The 19,409-nt window shown below is 41.1% G+C and overlaps 1 protein-coding gene across 8 annotated transcripts in view; it reads right to left on the reverse strand.

Annotated features, from left to right (window-relative positions):
* znf385a (zinc finger protein 385A) overlaps positions 1-19,409 on the reverse strand; it is a 259,354-nt gene that overhangs the window by 38,836 nt on the left and 201,109 nt on the right. For all 8 annotated transcript variants that reach the window (XM_008103601.3, XM_008103607.3, XM_008103609.3 and 5 more), the window contains 2 exons: positions 12,712-12,822; positions 10,085-10,250 (listed from right to left, as the gene is read on the reverse strand). In XM_008103601.3, coding sequence (XP_008101808.1) covers positions 10,085-10,250; positions 12,712-12,822 — 277 coding nt within the window. The remainder of the gene's footprint in view (positions 1-10,084; positions 10,251-12,711; positions 12,823-19,409) is intronic.

The raw sequence follows: 19,409 nt of genomic DNA on the forward strand, positions 1-19,409 counted from the left end.
TATATTATTATTATTATTATTATTATTATTATTATTATTATTATTATTATTATTATTTCAAACTATTAATTCTACACATACAATTATGAACTCCTTGATTCATAAATAGAAGAGTTTATTCAGCTAGCTAATCTGGCATTCTGAGCACAGAATTTGGGTTCATTTAACTGGAGTATGGTAAATACTTTCATTAAATGACTTCCACAGCCATTTTAACTATAAAAGCACAGGTATAATCCTAATCCTTTTAATATGGTGGAACCTAGTGCTGAATAGACAATCAATTGCACCTCTTTTGCAGATAGGTAGGGTCCACGGTAACATATTTTGCAGAAGAGCCCCAAGGGCTGCCAATTTTATTTTGGCGGGTCTCTTTAGATTTTAACTTACTTTTTTATTGTCATTTGACTTTCTACCACTCCAGCTCTCAAGTCTTTAAAACAGATGCTTAAGAAACTGAAATTCAAATATGAAAGGGTTTCCCATCCGTTCTGCTAAATGCTGGCCTATCAAAAATGGAAGCACTAACAAAAACAGGAGGAGAGAGAGTTGGCAACTTTGTCTTCAGTTATGCCACAAAACTGATTTTCCTTCAAGCACTGGCTCAAATATTTCCTGGTGAAACTCTAAGTGGGATTTACCACCTTCTTTTTGGCCAAGGCTTTTAAACAGCTGCCTGACACATTGACATTAAACAGCAAGGAAATAAAGTAACAGGTAAAGGTTTATTCATTTAATTTCCCTGGAGGAAATTGCTGTTAAAGGTACAGCTGCTGAAAAAAGCTGGAAACTGTAACCTCAATCCAGCTAAATTTAGCTTCATCTTCTGAAAGCAATAGAATTTGAGTTTGTTCCAACTATTCTCCCCGTTAGTTCAATCAATGGGAATTCAATGCAATTTTCTGTATATATACTCAGTTCTCACTACCTAGCAAGGCTATGTTAGGTAAGAATTTAGAGGATTTCAGACTTATTCATGTAGGAGGTATTGTCTGTATTTGGACCCTATTTACTAACTCTATTGGTTTCTCATTTCTGCTAAACTCTAAGAATATGGGAGATTTTTAAGGTGGTGGACACAGACATCCTGCCACCACCGAATTTGCCAGGTACTACAGCTAGTACATAAATAAAAGTCAATATGTGTATGTATGCATGTATGTACCTATGTTTGTATGATTTTCTACATCAAGAGAGCACTATGAACCCTATCAGTGATGGTTCTGGACCAAACTTGGCACACAGTCCCATCATGACCAACTTTAACTACTTGTGTGGTTTGGGGGCAATGACAGATGATGGTGGGAGTTGTAGTTTACCCAGATCCTCATGCATTTTTAAATGGAACCATTCATAAAATAAAAAAACCCAACCCAATTACTACTTCTACTATTTATCAATGCAAATTCCTTAACCCGGACATTGCTGGGTATCTAGACTAGTCTATATATATAAAAGGGTAATGAAATTTCGGCCTAGGACAAAACAACAAAACTACACATCCCAGAAACACTAAACTTGGCAGCATAACCCCTCATCCATGCCTCTACGTTCATACAACAAACAGCTCCAGCTACTCCAGAAAATGGCCAGGCTTTGAGACTGCAAGGCTATTCACTGCTATTCCACCTGGCCAACAAAGGATTCCCATAAGCCACAGCAATGCGTGGCGGGGCAAAGCTAGTATATAATAAAAGTGTTTGTATGTATGTATCTTTGTATATATCTACCCACGTTTGTATGCATTTTGCAAAATGGCTCCCACATCCAGAGAGCCCTGTGACTCCTGCCAACAATGGATCTGGACTGAACCTGGCACACAGAATTTTTCATGTCCAATTTTTACTGCTGGTGGGGCTTGGGGACAGGATTCATCTGGGATGAAGGGAGTTGTAGTACACCTGCATCCAGAGAGCACCGTGAACCCCACAACTGATGCATCTGGGCTAAACTTGGCAAACATGCCTATCACGCCTGGCTTTAAATAATGGGATAGTTTGGGGGACGGCAATTGACCATGGATATCGGGAGTTGTAGCTCACCCATATCCAGAGAGCACTGTGAACCCAACAACCAACAATGGATTTGGACCAAACATAGAACACGTAGCCAACATGAACAACTTTAAACACTGACGGGGTTTGGGGAAATGACAGATGATGACAGGAGTTGCAGTTTACCCACATACTTTTTTATTTTCTAATGAAACTATTTATAACATCCAAAAACAAACAATGATTATTTCTAATAATTATCATTACAAAAGACCTAACCCGGACATTACTAGGTACCTAAGCTAGTATATATATACAAACCATGTATGTATGTGTGTATGTATGTATATTTGTACCACAAATGCTCCTTTATGGCACGATGGATATGGAACAAACTGGGCATACAGACCCTTCATTCTCCAACCTTAAAAATAATGAGGTGTCAACTGCAAAATCCACCCCATTTTGGGGTGAGAGCTCTCAAAAGTAAAAATAAAATGAATTGCTTAGATGCAATCAGCAGAGGGCACTATGCAGATAGAAAAAAAATTAGCTACTGGGCTGCATTCAGATGCAGCCACAAGAGGACAGCAATATATAAAAGGATTGTGTTGTCGAAGGCTTTCATGGCCGGGATTATAGGGTTGTTGTATGTTTTCCGAGCTGTACGGCCATGTTCCAGAAGTATTCTCTCCTGACGTTTCGCCCACATCTATGGCAGGCATCCTCAGAGGGTGTGAGGTATGGAGAAACTAAGAAAGGAAGGTTAATATATATCTGTGGAAAGTCCAGCGTGAGAGAAGAACTCTTTCTCAGTTGTAAGCCAGTGTGAACGTTGCAGTGAATCACCTTAATTAGCATTGGAAAGGTCAATTTCTTGGCTTTTTCTGCCTGGGGGCATCCTTTGTTCAGAGTCATTAACTGCCTCTGGAACTCTTCTGTTTTCAGAGTGTTGCTTCTTATTTACTGTTCTGATTTTTGAGTTTTTTTAATACTGGTAGCCAGATTTTGTTCATTTTCATGGTTTCCTCCTTTCTGTTGAAGTTGTCCACATGCTTGTGAACTTCAATGGCTTCTCTGTGTAGTCTGACATGATAGTTGTTGGAGTGGTCAAGCATTTCTGTGTTCTCAAATAATATACTGTGTCCAGGTTGGTTCATCAAGTGCTCTGCTATGGCTGATTTCTCTGGTTGAGTGAGTCTGCAGTGCCTTTCATGTTCTTTGACTCGTGTTTGGGCGCTGCATTTGGTGGTCCCTATGTAGACTTGTCCACAGCTGCATGGTATATGGTAGACTCCTACAGAGGAGAGGGGATCCCTCTTGTCTTTCGCTGACTGTAGAATTTGTTGGATTTTCTTTGTGGGTCTGTAGATGGTTTGAAGGTTGTGCTTCTTCATCAGTTTGCCTATGCGGTCAGTGGTTCCCTTGATGTATGGTAAGAACACCTTTCTTCTGGGTGGATCTTTGTCTTTGCCATAAGGCAAAAAACATACAGTCCTGAAGGCCATAATCCACTCCATAAGTAAGCAATATAATGAATATTTATATTTCGGAAGGTGCATGCGTACAGATCCCTTTGCCTTACTCTGAGACTAGTAGACTGTGACTTCCAAGAAAAGGCCGGATGAAGGAAGAAAAAGGAAAGGGGGAAATATATAAGGGAATGCAAGAGTAAGTAAGAGGAAGATGGGAAAGAGAAAAGGAGGGGGAAAAGAATGAAAAAAATGGAGAGAAGAAAGAAAAAGATTAGAGAAAAGAAAGAAAAAAGAAGATGATGATGGTTTATGAAAAAAGCAAGAGAAGGAAACAAAGAAAGAAAAGAGGCCAACAAGATGTGTAAGGGAAAGGGAATAAGAAAAATAGCCACAAATAAAATGCGAAGCTAGGCAATGTCAGGTATATATGCTAGTAATCTATAAATTACAAAAGTGAGGCAACAGAGGATGAAGTGACAGGGCTAAATGAGAAAGAATGTGCAAGTATTCCATCTGATTGCGTTTCAGGCATAATTATACCAAGGATATGGGAACTAGGGGTTTGTGTCAAAGGTTTCATGAATAACTTTGCACTTAAAAATCATGTTCAAACCAAAAGCCAGCAACTTGAGCCACTTAATGAAAACAAGACTTATACACATCCTATGGAAAAGAATCCTAGTTGAGAACATGAATTTGGAAGCCAGCCTAGGGTTGTTATGACAACATTACAAGCTCAAGTCTAGTTACACCCTTCTTTCGTGAGTCATGTAGACCCACATCTCGTCATTCCATCCCTTCTCAGAGGTTGAATTCTCAGGAAAAGCACACAGGGTCTTACTGGGGGTGGGGTGCAGGCAAAAATGCATACAGTTGTGAGGTCATCGGTGGACAGAAAACAGAAGTCTTGAGTAACTGTTCCCATTAACTCCTATGCCTCAAGAAAACAATTTCAATGCCAAAGCATTTCCAGAACGCACAAATCTTGTAATAATGGGCTGACAGAACTACAGGGCAACGAAGAGACACCTTGTAAGAAGTTAAAATGTGAGCAGAGTTTCTCTGTTCGGGTTTTTTTTCTTTAAACAGACTAATGTCTTCTAAAGCCATTTTACAAACACTCCATGTCATAGGCAACAAGATAAAATATGTACCTCATACAGTGGTTAATGCATTTGTTGAGTACAGCCATGGAATCCACTGAAATAAGGAAGCTGTGTTGACTTCCACATGTAATTTTATTTTTTCTGTAGCTAAGGACTCTCACAACTGTAATATCTGGATCTGACGATTCCACCAAAGATCTCAGTGAGGTGCACATGATTCTTGACTCCCTTTTTGATCCTCGTAATAATTCTAACCAATTAAATAGAAAAGGAAGTGTGTGGCTGGCCTCATCTCATTTCATGAATTTCATGGCTGGATGGGAATGTGAATCAGCTTTTCTCAGTCCTAATTGTACGCTCCAGTGCACTTCACACTTCTAAAGGGATGATAATGTTTCCAGGAAAAAAAAAACTGACATAGGAAGTACCTTGGTTGTTGACAAAGCTTCAATTGATCCCAGGTGACATGACCTAGGATTCCCAGGATAACTGACTATTGGCCAAGTTGGCTGGACTTTCTTTGAAGTGAAGTCCAAAACAGCTGGATGACCAAGTTTGGGAATCACTGGTCTAAAAGCACTGAGGGGAACTGTGATTCTTTGTAGTGTAGAGGTCTAATTCAATGTATCTATGTAGTAGCACAATTCTTATTATAGCTATATCAAGACATGACTTAAATAATACTGCCTTCTTCCTCTGACTGCTTAACATGTTTCACTGAGATGCACTTTGAGGATCATGTTCCGTCATGGATAACATTCCAGAATTACAGGCCAATGGTTGGTATGGTCAAAATCAAAGATGGGCTATGGCCACATTTTTTTCTGTTTTCTACCTCTCACCTTTGTTCTCATACACAGGTACATACAAAATTAAAAATATTACCCACCCGCTCTCAGCTATTCCTTCACTTGCTTGCTCACTCACTCACTTATTCATTCTTATATTTTATTGGTTGACTTTATCGACTTTTATCAACTGACAGTATTGGTTTTTTACTTCATTTTTTTGCCAGGCTGTGATAATCTGTGCAGAAGAACTTTAACTAAGATGTGAGAAATACAGTACAAAAAGAGCTGGACTTGTTGTTCAAGGCCTTAAGCTTGGACAGAAGCTGAGGTAGGTCTTCTGCTCTTGAATTCACAGTTAAAGAAAGGTTTAAGCTCTTTGTAGGTTAATAATGATAATTTTCTCTTCCAATCCCCCATCCTGGCTAGAGATGTTTCAACTGCATTCCTTTCCCACCAGTCTTTGCATCTGGAGCAGATTTCCAGCATTAGTCTAAAGAAGGAACTTTTGTAAGTTCTGTAAAAGCATATTCTCTACTACTCAGCTACATCCCTGTACCCCCACAATATTACTGCAACCCTTATGTCTAGTTGTATATTATGTTAGTAAATGCCAATTGATTCAACAGAAAAAAGGAGTTGTAGGCAAAGTCAAAATGTAAAACAGTGTGTGAGAGAAATTGAGTATTTCCCAGTATTGTTCTGGCATGCCATTTTCACAAAACTTCATATTTAAAATTTCACAAAGTGTTTGATGCTTGCCCCCCCCCCCCCCTTTAACCACACAACTCCATTTCCCAACAGGGCCAACTGTGCTCCCTTGCTGGTGCCACTCAGGGAACTGACAAAAGCCTTCTCATGGAAGCAGGCATTTGTAGGCCCCCAACTGATGCCAGAAGCACTGCTATAAATGGATTGGTTTTAATTAGTTGTTTCATGTGGTTCAGAGATTCTGGTTTTATTTTGTGTATTTGAATAGTTCTTGTAAACTTCTGGAAGGAAAACAACGGAGGGAGGGAAGACAGTTGAGTAATGCAAAGTAATGAACACACATATCTCACACCACTCTTGTGACTGGGTTTTTATTTTAAAGACCCTTAATTCCTTAATCTAAGGAGTTTTGTCCCCAGTGTCTGGAGGTGATGACTGATTATGTGATCAAGGAGACAGATTCTGGAAGGGTAAAAAAAAATGGAAGAAGGGTTCTTTGAGGTCATCCAGTTAAACAGCTGTCATCCAGTTAAACACAGTAAAAGGTCTGTAACAAAGGATGCAGCTATATAAGAGGACCTCATGGCACGGAATGTTTGCCAATATCTGTTGCAAACTGCCCTGAATCCTTCGGGGAGATAGGGCAGGATATAAATAAAGTATTATTATTAATAATATTATTAATATTATTTCTTTTATTAGGGGAGCTAGATAAGAAACATTGAATATGGCATTCTTCTTTCTTCCTGCTATAAAGTGGACGCAGTGCAAACCAGAGCGTGAACCCTGGATGAAAGGGGTAGAGGGAAGGGGGGGGGAGAAGAAACTAACTAAAATGATACAGACTACTTGTAAAGTCTTTACAAGTTGCAGACAACAAAGCCATTAAGATCTACATATAGTCTTTTCTTTTATCCTAGAGGTGAGCCTAACAGAACTTGAAAAACTGAATCTTAGTCTTCCACCTAGAGAGAACCCATGGAAGCTGGAGAATCCAAGCTAATTTCTGAGATCTACCTTGATGTATTCTGGCCCAACAATTTGTTAAGGAAGGTTGTGATTGAACTGTATAAGTCCCAGCCCCTTTTGTTAGGCTACGTTGCCCACAGTTTGAGAATAGCTACTTTTCTGTTAGTTTTACGAAGGTGGAGCTTAAGGAAACCCCTCTCTGTTTGGATCAATAAGTTTGCCCATGCCTTTTGCATGAGGAAAGAGAGCTATCTTTAGTTTAACGTTATTACCACCAGAGAATTTTGGAAGCAAGACGTGTCTGTAGTTGATCCCAGTGACATCCAGGTTTGGACAAGCCATTTCAAGCCAATAACTAACTAATCTGAGAACTCATTTGGCTATGTTGCCCTACCTTTGGTCAGTGACAGTCTGTGGAGTTCCCAGCACCTTCAGCAAAGTACCAGGCTTCAATAGGAGGGACCTGTTCTCTCTACCTCCAGCCTGATCACCTTGGGCTTTGGGTGCCCCAGAGGCCCCTCTACCAGAGAAAAGGCAAGGCAAACTGTCATTTGTCCTTCGTCTCTGGAATTATCCACGACCAGCAACTTCAAAAACAACCAGTTACCTTCAAACTTTAAGTATGGACTTTGTTGTGGGGAAATCAAGATAGTGCCTGGGTGGAGATAGGCCCAAGACCAATTAATAAACCATTATTGTTTCTTGAAAGCAATAGCGAGGACATTGATTCTGTGGGGTTCCTTGCACAAACAGGAAGGCAATCCAGCATCCCTCAAACTGATAAAAAGCCGGCCCACGTTAACGCTAAAGACATTTAAAGCACCTTGGGTGTGAAACCACAAGGGTCATCTCTTGTTTTCATACACAATAAATTACAAAGATACAGTGCATAAAGACAGCTTTCTGGGCCATACTAAGATATCTCCTTACATTCTGGATACATTTCTGATATGAAAAACAAAAGAGGCTCCTGCAGGGCTGACAGCATTCCTCTCATCCTTCCCATTCCTTGCAAAGTTTTGTGCATCTTACGTTCTGAGTTCCTAAGGTAGTGATCATCCCACATTTTTGTTGTTTTTGTTTTGTTTACTTTGTTTGCCCCTTTTTTCATGGCTTTCTCTTAAAACCCACATGTGTACACATAAAGTGTCCCTGGATTACATAACAGGTTGGTCTACAATCTTGTAGTGGAGGAAGTTATCAGTGCATTGTACCAGAGGTGGAGTATGGTGTGGGAGGAAGGTGCTAGTAATAATCTTGCAAGTCATGAAACCTCTTTTTCTGCAGCTAAGAGGCAGAATCCTCCAGGATGAGCAGTGCTGGCTTCAGTTCCAGATCCATTTCCACCGGCCATCAAAGCCATAATCAATGTTTAATTAGATGCTATTTAATTACCCGCTTGTTCGGCCATCAACGACACTGACAAGCAGGCTCAGGTTTCCAGGATGGAGAGGAGAGGCACGATCTCAAAGACAGGATGCGAGATCAAGCCTTCCCTCCCCACTCACTACCTTTAGCACAAAGGTTTCACCCTCGGCCCTGTAACTGATGCAGAATACAGCTGACGTCTTACTGAACTCTTTAACAGAGGCAGAACATGGCCAACAATGGGAGATCCATCTTTCTTTCCTATCCAATATTCTCAAAACTTCCCATACCTGGAAAGCTGGTAGCACTGCAGGAAAAAAAATAGGCTTCACTACTTGTGCTTCCAAGTGGCAGGGCAAGAAAACAGGATGTTTTGTTTAGATTGTTTTTCAGACCATCTTCTTCAGTTCTTAAAACACAGAGATGGGCTGATTCCACTCGATGATAAGGAAACACATTGTCTACATGCTTAGGGACACATCATGTCATTTAGGTGAGTCGTGTCTGCAAAGTTCTAGAGCTCAGTCAAAAGATTTGCAGTTCAGTTCAAGTGGAAACTAGAAACTGAAAAGCATCCCCTGCCGGGCTGTGGCACAGGCGGGAGAGCAAGCCAGTGCAATTAACTGCAATGAATCACTCTGGCCAGGAGGTCATGAGTTCGAGCCCCGGAGCCTATGTTTGTTTGTCTTTGTTCTATGTTAAAAGGCATTTCATATTTTATTTTATCATTGTTTTGTATCTGATTTTGCTGTAAGCCGCCCTGAGTCCCCTTCAGGGGAGATGGAGGCGGGATATAAATAAACTTATTATTATTATTGTTGTTGTTGTTGTTGTTGTTGAATGTTTGCCTATGTGTGTAATGTGATCCGCCCTGAGTCCCCTTCGGGGTGAGAAGGGCGGAATATAAATGCTGTAAATAAATAAATAAAATAATTCCCTGGTGTCATGGGTTTCTGTTCAGTCTAAGAGTGCAGAATATCTTATACTACACATGCACACTGTATCACTAGTACTGGGCAGAGAAAGCAGCAGTTCATGCAGCAGTTAATGAAGGACCACAACTGCTCCTTCAAGATCACCTCAAATTCCCCTCCCCTTTTTGAAGACAGCTATCTTAATTCTCTAAATCACTGCTTCTTAAACTGTGGGTCCCAACTCCAAATGGGGTCCCCTCAATGAAATATATGGCAACAGTAAACCTTTTTTGAACATCACATAGTGGCAGTTTTAGACATTTACTTGTATTGGTTGTGCAGTGTTTACAGTGGATTGTGCAGGGGATGCTTTAGCCATACTTCATAAAAAGGAAAACCAATGAGTTTAGCAAGCCTTGAAAATGCTGATTTGTTACCAGAAAATATTTCATTTTTATACTTTTTAATATACCTAAATGCCCAGGGTCACATAAATATTTCACAGGCCGAAAAAGGATCACAAGTGGAAAGGTTTAAGAAGCTCTGCTCTAAACTGCCTTTCTTTCCTCAGTTGTTCGAAGTGAAGCAATATTCAATAGACTGTCCAGTCAGCTCCTCTATGTGAATTTTAGAAGAGGAATCATCTTCTTATTGTGCTTCGTTTTTGGTAACACGGTGACGTTGCCCTGTTCCTCCAATCATCAGAAAGCCCCCAAGTTCCAGGGCTAAAACATGATGAGAAGGAAAGAACTCACTCACCTGTGCGGTCAGAATCGCTCTCCCCAGTGCTGGAGGACGGACTGCCCACAGGTCCTGGCTTATCTCCCTCCCGTGGCCCCGATTCCTTCTGCCGTGTTCTGGCTGCCTCGATTCCCTTTACTCGCCGTGCGTGACGGTTCCCTTTGTAGTGTGCTTCAGCTTGGCTCTGAGCAGAAAATGAAGAACATAAACTAAGGAGCAGACCTACATGCCTTTGACCTGTACCATCAAGCGAGCTTTCTTCCTTACCCTTGGTGTGCTGCAGCAGCCATCCCCATCTCTGCCCAAACCAATAGTCTCAGGAAAGATGGTTGGACACAACAGTACCTAGGGCGTTTTGAACTGTAAATACATAGGAAAAGGTAAAGGCTTTCCCCTGACATTAAGTCTAGTTGTGTCTGACTCTGGGGGTTGGTGCTCATCTTCATTTCTAAGCCAAAGAGCCAGCGTCGTCCGTAGACACCTCCAAAGTCATGTGGCCGCATGGTGTGTCATTACCTTCTCGCCGGAGCGGTACCTATTGATATATTCACATTTGCATATTTTTGAAGTGCTAGGTTGGCAGAAGCTGGGGCTAACAGTGAGAGCTCACCCCACTCCCTGGATTCAAACTGCTGACCTTTTGGTCAGCAAGTTCAGCAGCTCAGTGGTTTAACACGCTGCACAGTTGGAGGCTTCTACTGTAAATACATAAGTTTCCCAAATATACTGAAAGCTCACAGAGATGGAAAATCCGGGGTATCTGTCCACTAGAGCCCCAAGACTTCTTCAGGAAAACATTCAAATAATGAAAAGGTGTTTTTATACTAGAATTTTCTTTGGAATTGCCATTTTTTGTTCACTTGCTTTTTAAAGAACATCCACATTGCTTTTAATCTGTTGCATTCCAAAATGTGAAGTGTAACTATCTCATTTCAGACTTTTCTTTGCTCATACCAACTATTTTAGAGCCTGGGGACTAAAATGTAATCACACTACCAGCCTGTCCATCTAGAATGGCCAATGCAAGCGTTATTAAGTCTTCCCAGGTTTAATCTGAATGGGAAAAAAACCTATCCTCTTGACTGTCTGCCTGCCTGATCACTTCTAGTTGCCTTCAGTGGGCAATTAGAAATAAACAGTCCTCTGAATAGACTCTTAATTGCTTGTTTTATGGATGAGATTTTTTTTTATATTGGCCTCTTCTCATTGTTTCCCACTTTCAAAATAAGGACAAATTCTGCACTTTTCTGTTCTCAAGAAGAAATTTCCCAAACAGCACATTTTAATTATACAAATTGTTATTGGTGCTATTATTGTTTACCTTCAAGTCGGTTCTGACCATTGGTGAACCGAAGACCATAGATCACATATTCCAATACAATCTTTTACCCTGATACGGAAAGAAGGGGCGAGATGGAAGGACTGAGAGAGGGGAACTGTAAAATCAAAGCCAGTCCCATTTCCAAGAAAGAAAAAAAACTTGACACTGGGGAATTAAGGAACAACTCAATTAATTCAACGTATGTTCTTTGCCTCATCCTTTACTAATGGAGTGGAACTAGAAATAGCACATATTTTGGAGGCAGAATCTCAGAAACTTTACCAGGCAACTCCAGTAAAAGGGATGGGGAATGGTTTCTGATTTAGACCCTAGGGAGCCTCTGCCAGTCAAGACAGAGATGGGCTAGATGGACCATTGGTCTGAATCAACATAAGGCAGTGCCATCTGTTCATATATATTTATCTGCAGATTCACAACATGATGCTTCTTGTTGACGTCTTTGTTCTTTCCATCTCCCCTATATTGGGTTGATTTGATTAGAAAAGTTTGCATTGGAGAAGGAAGTTGGACCGGGACCAACATGGCTTTTGCATCCAATAATTTGCAGCAGGAATGAGCATCAGAAGTTGCAGGGCTCCAAGCACATGATTCCCACCCCTGCTTCAAAGATTTATTGTCTCAAAATTGATTACGCACAATTCCTTTTCCAGTTTCTTTTATGCACAACCTATTCTGCAGAACCTTGGGATTACATTTAATCTGTCTTTAATGTTAACCATATATTTTAGGAGTAAATATCATATGCCCCCTCCTCAGTGGAACTGCAAGTCCCAGCAGCCTTTGCCAGTATCAAGTGCAGGTCAAAATAATCCAGCAGGTCACACCTCTGACATAACCTGGGCAATATTATTCCATGTATCTCCATGATATGTTATTTATTTGCCCATTTTTGGTCCTCTCGTGGACCTATCACCATTAGAGTTTGGCATCAATGCACCTGATGAAGTGGAATGTAGCCTATGAAAGTCCATGCTAAAATAAATGAGTTAATCTTAAGGAGCTACAAAACCCTTTCTTTCTTTCCATTCTCTTCTTTTCTTTTCACAGTGAGACAGAATAAGGTGGCAATTTCTTTTTTAAAAACTTGAAAAGTTTAACTTTTGGATTACACTTTCCAAATCCCTCAGCCCACAGGACCATTAGCTAGAAGATTCTGGGCCTACAATCCAAACAAAGGAACTTCTCCAAAGATCTAATCAACATCTCAGAAGAGTCTTGCAGCCCATCAATTAAGAGAACCCAGTGTAAGGTTATCAGATATCAGAGTTCAAGTCTGGTGTTGCCATTTCCTCCAAAGACTCACCTCAGAATTGAAGCGGATCTGGCAGACATTGCAGGAGATAATGGGGCGCTTGGCCTTGGCTACAGGGACCCCAAAGGTGTGATTGATCACTGCTTTCTGCACCGGGTCCATCTGCCAGGGAAAAGCAGAGATGAAGAGAAAGACAGGTACTATGGTCAATGAAAACACAATTACTATCCTGAAGGTAGGGGGAAGGAACCCTTGATGTTCCCAAATCTTTTGGACTTCAGCTGCTAGAAGTTCATGCAGCATGGCAAATGGTAAGGGCTTATAGGGGCCACATTATGAGACAACAGGGGGGGCAAAGGTTTCTTCACCCCTGACCTAAAGTCTGTTTCTAAATAATGAGGCAGCTACAGGTCAAATCATAAAATCTTCTCAAAGTATGACAGCTACAATTCTCAGATGCCTCCTTTCAGCTAAATTATTGAATAGTGAGTGGCCATTTGCATAACTATCAACACATCACTGCATAACCTGAATCCATCATTCCAAGTCGATTTCAAATATTTTGAAGCTTGTTTCAAAGGCCAACCTGAACCAAGTCCAGTATTTAATGCACTGGAACTAACATATCCTTGATTTAGGAACATGTGGCTGCTTGCCCACAGAATCAGGAAACCTGCTTTTAAGAATGGATATAACAACATGCTGAAGCTACACATGACTGATGAAAGGTAGCTACAAGTCCCAGAGAATCAGCCTATGATGTCTTCCCTATGGATCGGTTTAGTATGGTGGTAATATTCACTCTTTTCAAAGGTAACTTTTTCTTCATTTGTAAATCACCAGACTCCAGAGGAGAAGGGCCAACATTAGGTTGAGTGAAATGTGAAGTCATCTGCCCCAGGCTGTTCTGAGTTTATAATACAACTGAAAGGCAGCAAATGATCTGGGATATACACTTACTCATATGAAGTCAACATTAGGGGTGGGCATGACCTTCAGATTTAGTGCCCTTAGGGACTTAGCTTGGACAGCTACAGGCAGAACGGCTTGAGCTTACACGATTATGCCCATGAGGATAGGAGAAATTCTATGAATTGACATGAAAAAATCCCGGGACCATTCACACTACACAGTTATAGCACTACTGCTCTATTTAAGAAGCCATGATTGCATACCATGGAATCTTAGGACTGGAAGATGTAAAATTAGGCATTTACAATTCACAGCTAGGGAGCTCTCTTAGTCCCTCGTCAAACTAAAACCCTGGGACTCCCTGGCATGTTACCACATCAGTTGAAATGGAATATAGCACTATATTTGTGTAATGTGAATAGTCTTCTGGACACTGTGGTAGTGAGAGAAAGGAAACACCAAGCAGAGTAGTGGTTCTCAACCTGGGGTCCTCAGATGTTTTTGGCCTACAACTCCCAGAAATCTCAGCCAGTTTACCAGCTGTTAGGATTTCTGGGAGTTGAAGGCCAAAAACATCTGTGGACCCCAGGTTGGGACCCACTGTACTAGAGGATATTCTGGAGGCAAAGAGACAAAAACAGACAAAACACAGAATGACTTCGCATGCTGTAGGAGACTGAGGGAAAAGCAGAGAAGTGGGAAGTTCCTGGATTCAGATTTCATCATAAATCCACTAAGTAGCCTTCTCTCATGATCTCCTGAAACATTTCAGGGAGTGGAGGAGATGAATTAAATAAATATCACATTTTATCCTGCTTTCCCCCCCATGTGGTTCAGGTGAGCTACCTCACATTATCTTCTTAAAATCTGTAATGCAGACTCAGAATGCAGCTACACTGTGGAATTAATGCAGTTTAACTGCAGTTTAATGCAGTTTAACTACTTTAACTACCATGGCTCAATGCCACAGAGTTTTTGGAGTTGTAATTTTCTAAGTCTTTAGCCCTCTCTGCCAATGAGCACTAGAACCTGTCCAAACTTCAAAACCCAAGGTCTCATTGCACTGGACCATGATAGTTTAGTGTTAAATTGCATTAAACCTACAGTGTAAATATGCCTTAGGAGAGAATTTATTTGAGGTCTGCAGAGGGAAGGTATGACTTTCATGTCAAGCCCCCAAACTATCGACTCTGTAACTTGCTTTTGTAATAGTCACCTCCCTGATTGGAAGGATTATTGTGGTAACGTGATGTGCTTTGAACACCCTGAAGCACTCCATGAATACTAAGTATTATAATTTTGGCATGCCACTCTACGCTGCAAGAGGATTATGAGAGGTTCAGAAGTTTCTTCTCTTTCTCTCAGCATGAAACATTAATTTAGGATGGGGAGGGAAAAGGACAAGGTAAGATAATATCTGTGTGTTTTAAATAATTTCAATAGAACTGTGCATGTGAACATTCCAAAAATGAAATAAAATTTATCTCCTGCTTGGTCTCACCCCAGGAAGCCCATCTACGTGTTTTCTATAGTGTATAATGAACCAGCAGTCTGACACTAAGAACAGAACTGAATGACTGACTATACATCTAGTTCAGTGTCTGAATGTGTAGCACTATGGCTAAATTTGTTGCTGAAATCTGCCAGTTAGCCAGAAGGCCAAAGGTACTGATATTCCCAAGGCTATTACTTTGACTCATCTGTCCCACACTTATACCCTAGAACAATGATTCTCAACCTGTGGGTCCCCATATGTGTTGGCTTTCAACTCCCAGAAATCCTAACAGCTAGTAAACTGGCTGGGATTTCTGGGAGTTGTAGGCCAAAACACCTGGGGACTTACAGATTGAGAACCACTGCCCTAGGAGAACCAGCTCATACTCCACCCCTTATATCCCAGTTGTACTGATTTGGATTGCTTCTATAACCCCAATATTACACATATTGTTGGATGACTACATGTTGAAACAAACTCTTCCTTCACACTACATGGTTTGTGGTCTTGCCAGGATCTCAGATATGCTAAACACTTGTTTACCCAGACCCTACTTCTAACCCACATGGAGACCTTATAGCAGGGGTGGAAACATTCAACATTCCAGTCAGTTCTCCACATTTGTTGAGGTTAAGACCACATGACCTAATAATACTGAAGAACCATGAATAATTAAATTGCTAAATCTTCCAGATTGACTCTATGCTGGAAGCTGACCATATAATTGCAGTGGAGAAAACAGAGGTTCCTAGAGAGATGTTATTAGCAATCTCTAGGTTCTTCAGTATGACTAGAGGAGGCTGACCAGAATATTGCATTGGAGAACCTTTTAATTAAATCCATGAATAATCAAATCTTCAAAAGTCAAAACCTCAAATGTGGATGGAGAAGTACACTACGTCCATCATTGGATATGCTGCCTATGGCGGAGTAAAAAGTAAAAGTAAAGATTTTTCCTTGATGTTAAGTCTAGTCATGTCTGACTCTGGGAATTTGTGCTCATTTCCATTTCTAAGCTGAAGAGCCGGCGTTGTCCATAGACACCTCCAAGGTCATGTGGCCGGCATGGCTGCATAGAGCACCATTACCTTCCCGCAGAAGTGGTACCTATTGATCTACTCACATAGGTTGGCAGAACCTGGGCCTAATAGTAGGAGCTCACCCCGCTCCCTAGATTCGAATGGTCAGCAAGTTCAGCAGCTCAGCGGTTTAACCCACTGTGCCACGAGGGGGCTTTCTATGGTGGAAGGGAATGGGAATTCAACAAAATCTAGACCAGTGGTTCTCAACCTGCCCCCCCCCCCCAGATGTTTTTGGTCTACAACTCCCAGAAATTCCAGCCAGCTGACCAGCTGTTAGAATTTCTTGGAGCTGAAAGCCAAAAACATTTGGGGACCCCAGGTTGAGAGCCACCAATCTAGAGGGTCACAGGTTTCCCAGCCCTGCCTTATAACATTCTGTTCCTAACTATTGTCAGCAAAAAGTTCTGATTGATGGCAGAAAAGCACAGAAATATAATGAGCGGGAAGTGGAATAAGAAGTCACTTCGTTGGCTAAAAGCTTCCCTGTGAAAACCCCGGCAAGTCAAAGCATTATTAATCACCTTCTTGGTGCAAAGCTGGAGGGGCCCAGGCTTGGTTGCCTTTTTGGCTCCCTTTCTGTGATTACAATATAAATTGTGAACGGGCAGCGGCTTGAAACCCTGGAGCGAACCCCAGGGCCAAGCATTTCATCAGCGTGTAGGAGGAGGCAGAATTTGAACCCCATACGGAGACTCTCAGACAGAACAGCCAAGTCCATTGTTTGACCCAAATGTCCTTGCTTCAATCAGGCTCCTAATGCAAATGCAAAAGTTCATATTCATCAAAATTTTCATGGGTGTGACAAAAGGGTTTTCTTTCCCCAATCCTCTATCACCATGAGATTAGCAGCAAAACCTTCAAAGCAAATTAAGTCTAATGTGTGGTGGCCTCATCCAAGGAATGTATGTATTATAGTCAACATTCAATTCTGGGTATGTTTCTACATGTCAATTACAAAAAGTAAAATTTTCTTATTTTTTAAAAAAGTACATGATTTTGCACCTTCCATTGAGATATGCCTGACCTTTCCTCCATCAATAGAGTGCTTTTTTAAGGAGAGATGCTCTGATGGCAGACTGGCAACTGGCTCCAGCAGACGAACAATAATCATCATAAAGCCTTCGACAACACGTCATAATTTTATCTGCAATTTTTTTTCTAGCTGAGGCTAAAGCTGGCTAAGCTGCAAACCCAGATCCTACTTACTTCACAGTTCCGTCTTTAGCTTTCCCTGCCATTTCCTCATTCACAGTTTTCTGACAAACCGGATTACATTTATGAGGTGGTATGTATTATGTATGATGTAACTGCAGAAACTCCGAGTTTATTGGGGGGCGAGGAACAGCCCAATAAATCAAGGTGTTCAGTTCCAGGAAAAAGAAACACATGCACGGCTGGAGGGAGGGAAAGATTTGTTCTGGGACCGAGGAGTGAAATTAAAATTAAACACAGATTTAATAGAAATACTTGTTTTTCAACAGGTCCTTAGGAAAGTCTTCCTTTGCTGGTGGTTTTAAGCAATGTTTGTAAGTGCTACGGTAACAAGCACTAAAGAACTGGAAACAAGGGAGCTGTTCACACATTACTTGACACCTGGGATTCAAGGGGGTTTTTATCGTGGCAAAAGCGACTTGAGAACATACTGCAAGTCGCTTCTGGTGTGCGAGAATTGGCCATCTACAGAAACGTTGCCCAGGGGATGCCCGGATGTGTTATCATTCTGCTGGGAGGCTTATCTTATGTCCCCGCAAGCTAGAGCTAACAGATGGGAGGTCATCCCATCTCACGGATTCGAACCGCCAACCTTCAGGTCAGCAACCCAGACTTCAAGTCAGCAGTCCAGCCAGCACAAGGGTTTATCCTATTGTGCCACTGCAGCTCCTGGGATTCAAGGTCATCTAGTTCTATTCCAGGGCAGGGTTGGATTCTTCCCTCTCCAGTCCTGGGTTTTGGTAGAGTAGACTGTAACCAGGGAATTGGAAAATACTATAATTCACTGAATACAGGATTGCCCCCAACCTGTGGAACAAATTCTACTTTTCCAGAGAGATTTTGGGTTGTTTCACCTCGTATCAAAGGGGAATGAAATGAGGAGGGTGTGAACCTCAGGCCTATTTCGACTTGCAGCTCAAGAACCAATAAAAGTCTGAACAGCCACAGAAAAGCACATTTTATTCCTCTTCTTTAGCTTTTAACATTCCTGACATATCAAAAGGCATACCATCTATTTCTATTTGAAAGTTAACCAACCATTTTAGAAAAGAGAATGATTATTAACTACAAATAGATCCTGGCTGTGATGCCCAACAGGTTGAGGAATTTTATATGCAATGGATACCTGCAAAATGGGAAAGATGTGCCAGGTTTTTTGTTTTTTTTTGAACTCTTGTTTCTATTAGAGACCTCGGTGCTGAAAATATTGATTGATTTCTGATTAAAGATACCTTAAATGCATTACACTGCATGCCCTGTTGATTTTTCCAATCTTCCATGAATTTGTTTAGTCCTCTTTTTAATATTAGTTTCTTTGCTTCCCTGTCCTTGTGGCAGAGAGCTCCACCAGTCAGTTACGAACGATGTATACAAAATGGCTATTTTAAACATTGTTTTAAAAACGCAGCAAGTTTGCCTCATCACATTCCCCTGGATTGTGTGAAAGGTTAAATGGTTGCTTAACACATTCATCAGTAGCTCCAGGGAATGTTATGCAGGAGGACACAGCACCATTACAGATGATGCAACCAGCTTAAGAAAGTCATCTTGCCCTTGGTCAAGGCTGTCATCCACCACCAAGTGGCAAAAGGGATTTCTAGCACACAGGGCAGGGATACTTCAATTAAGCAAGCATGTGCCCCTAGGCATTCATTGTTTAACCGAAAAAATTGGTACCAGAGGCAGAAATAACATGGGAGAAATAAGGACAGGTTTCTATCCTACAACAAATAAGAGTATTTCAATGTTTGCAAGTCACCTTAAGTCCCAGTTTGGGGAGAACGTCAGGGTACAAACAATGGTAATATTAATAATATTAATAATACTGATTATGATGTTTCAGCAAATTCAAAACTTTTAATATGCACTCATGAAAAAATAATCATATGAGATAAGCTTTCTGTAAATAAGACATTTTGATTCTTGAAGGCTTTACCCCATAAAAAATCTATCCAGGGATGACTTTTTCGTTCATCAGTCTCCACTTGTTTTATGACTTCCATTTGGGCAGCCAAATCCATACAGCTTTTTTTCTCAACTATATTGGG

This window comes from Anolis carolinensis, chromosome 2 (assembly GCF_035594765.1).
Source record: "Anolis carolinensis isolate JA03-04 chromosome 2, rAnoCar3.1.pri, whole genome shotgun sequence".
Taxonomy (NCBI): Eukaryota; Metazoa; Chordata; class Lepidosauria; order Squamata; family Dactyloidae; genus Anolis; species Anolis carolinensis.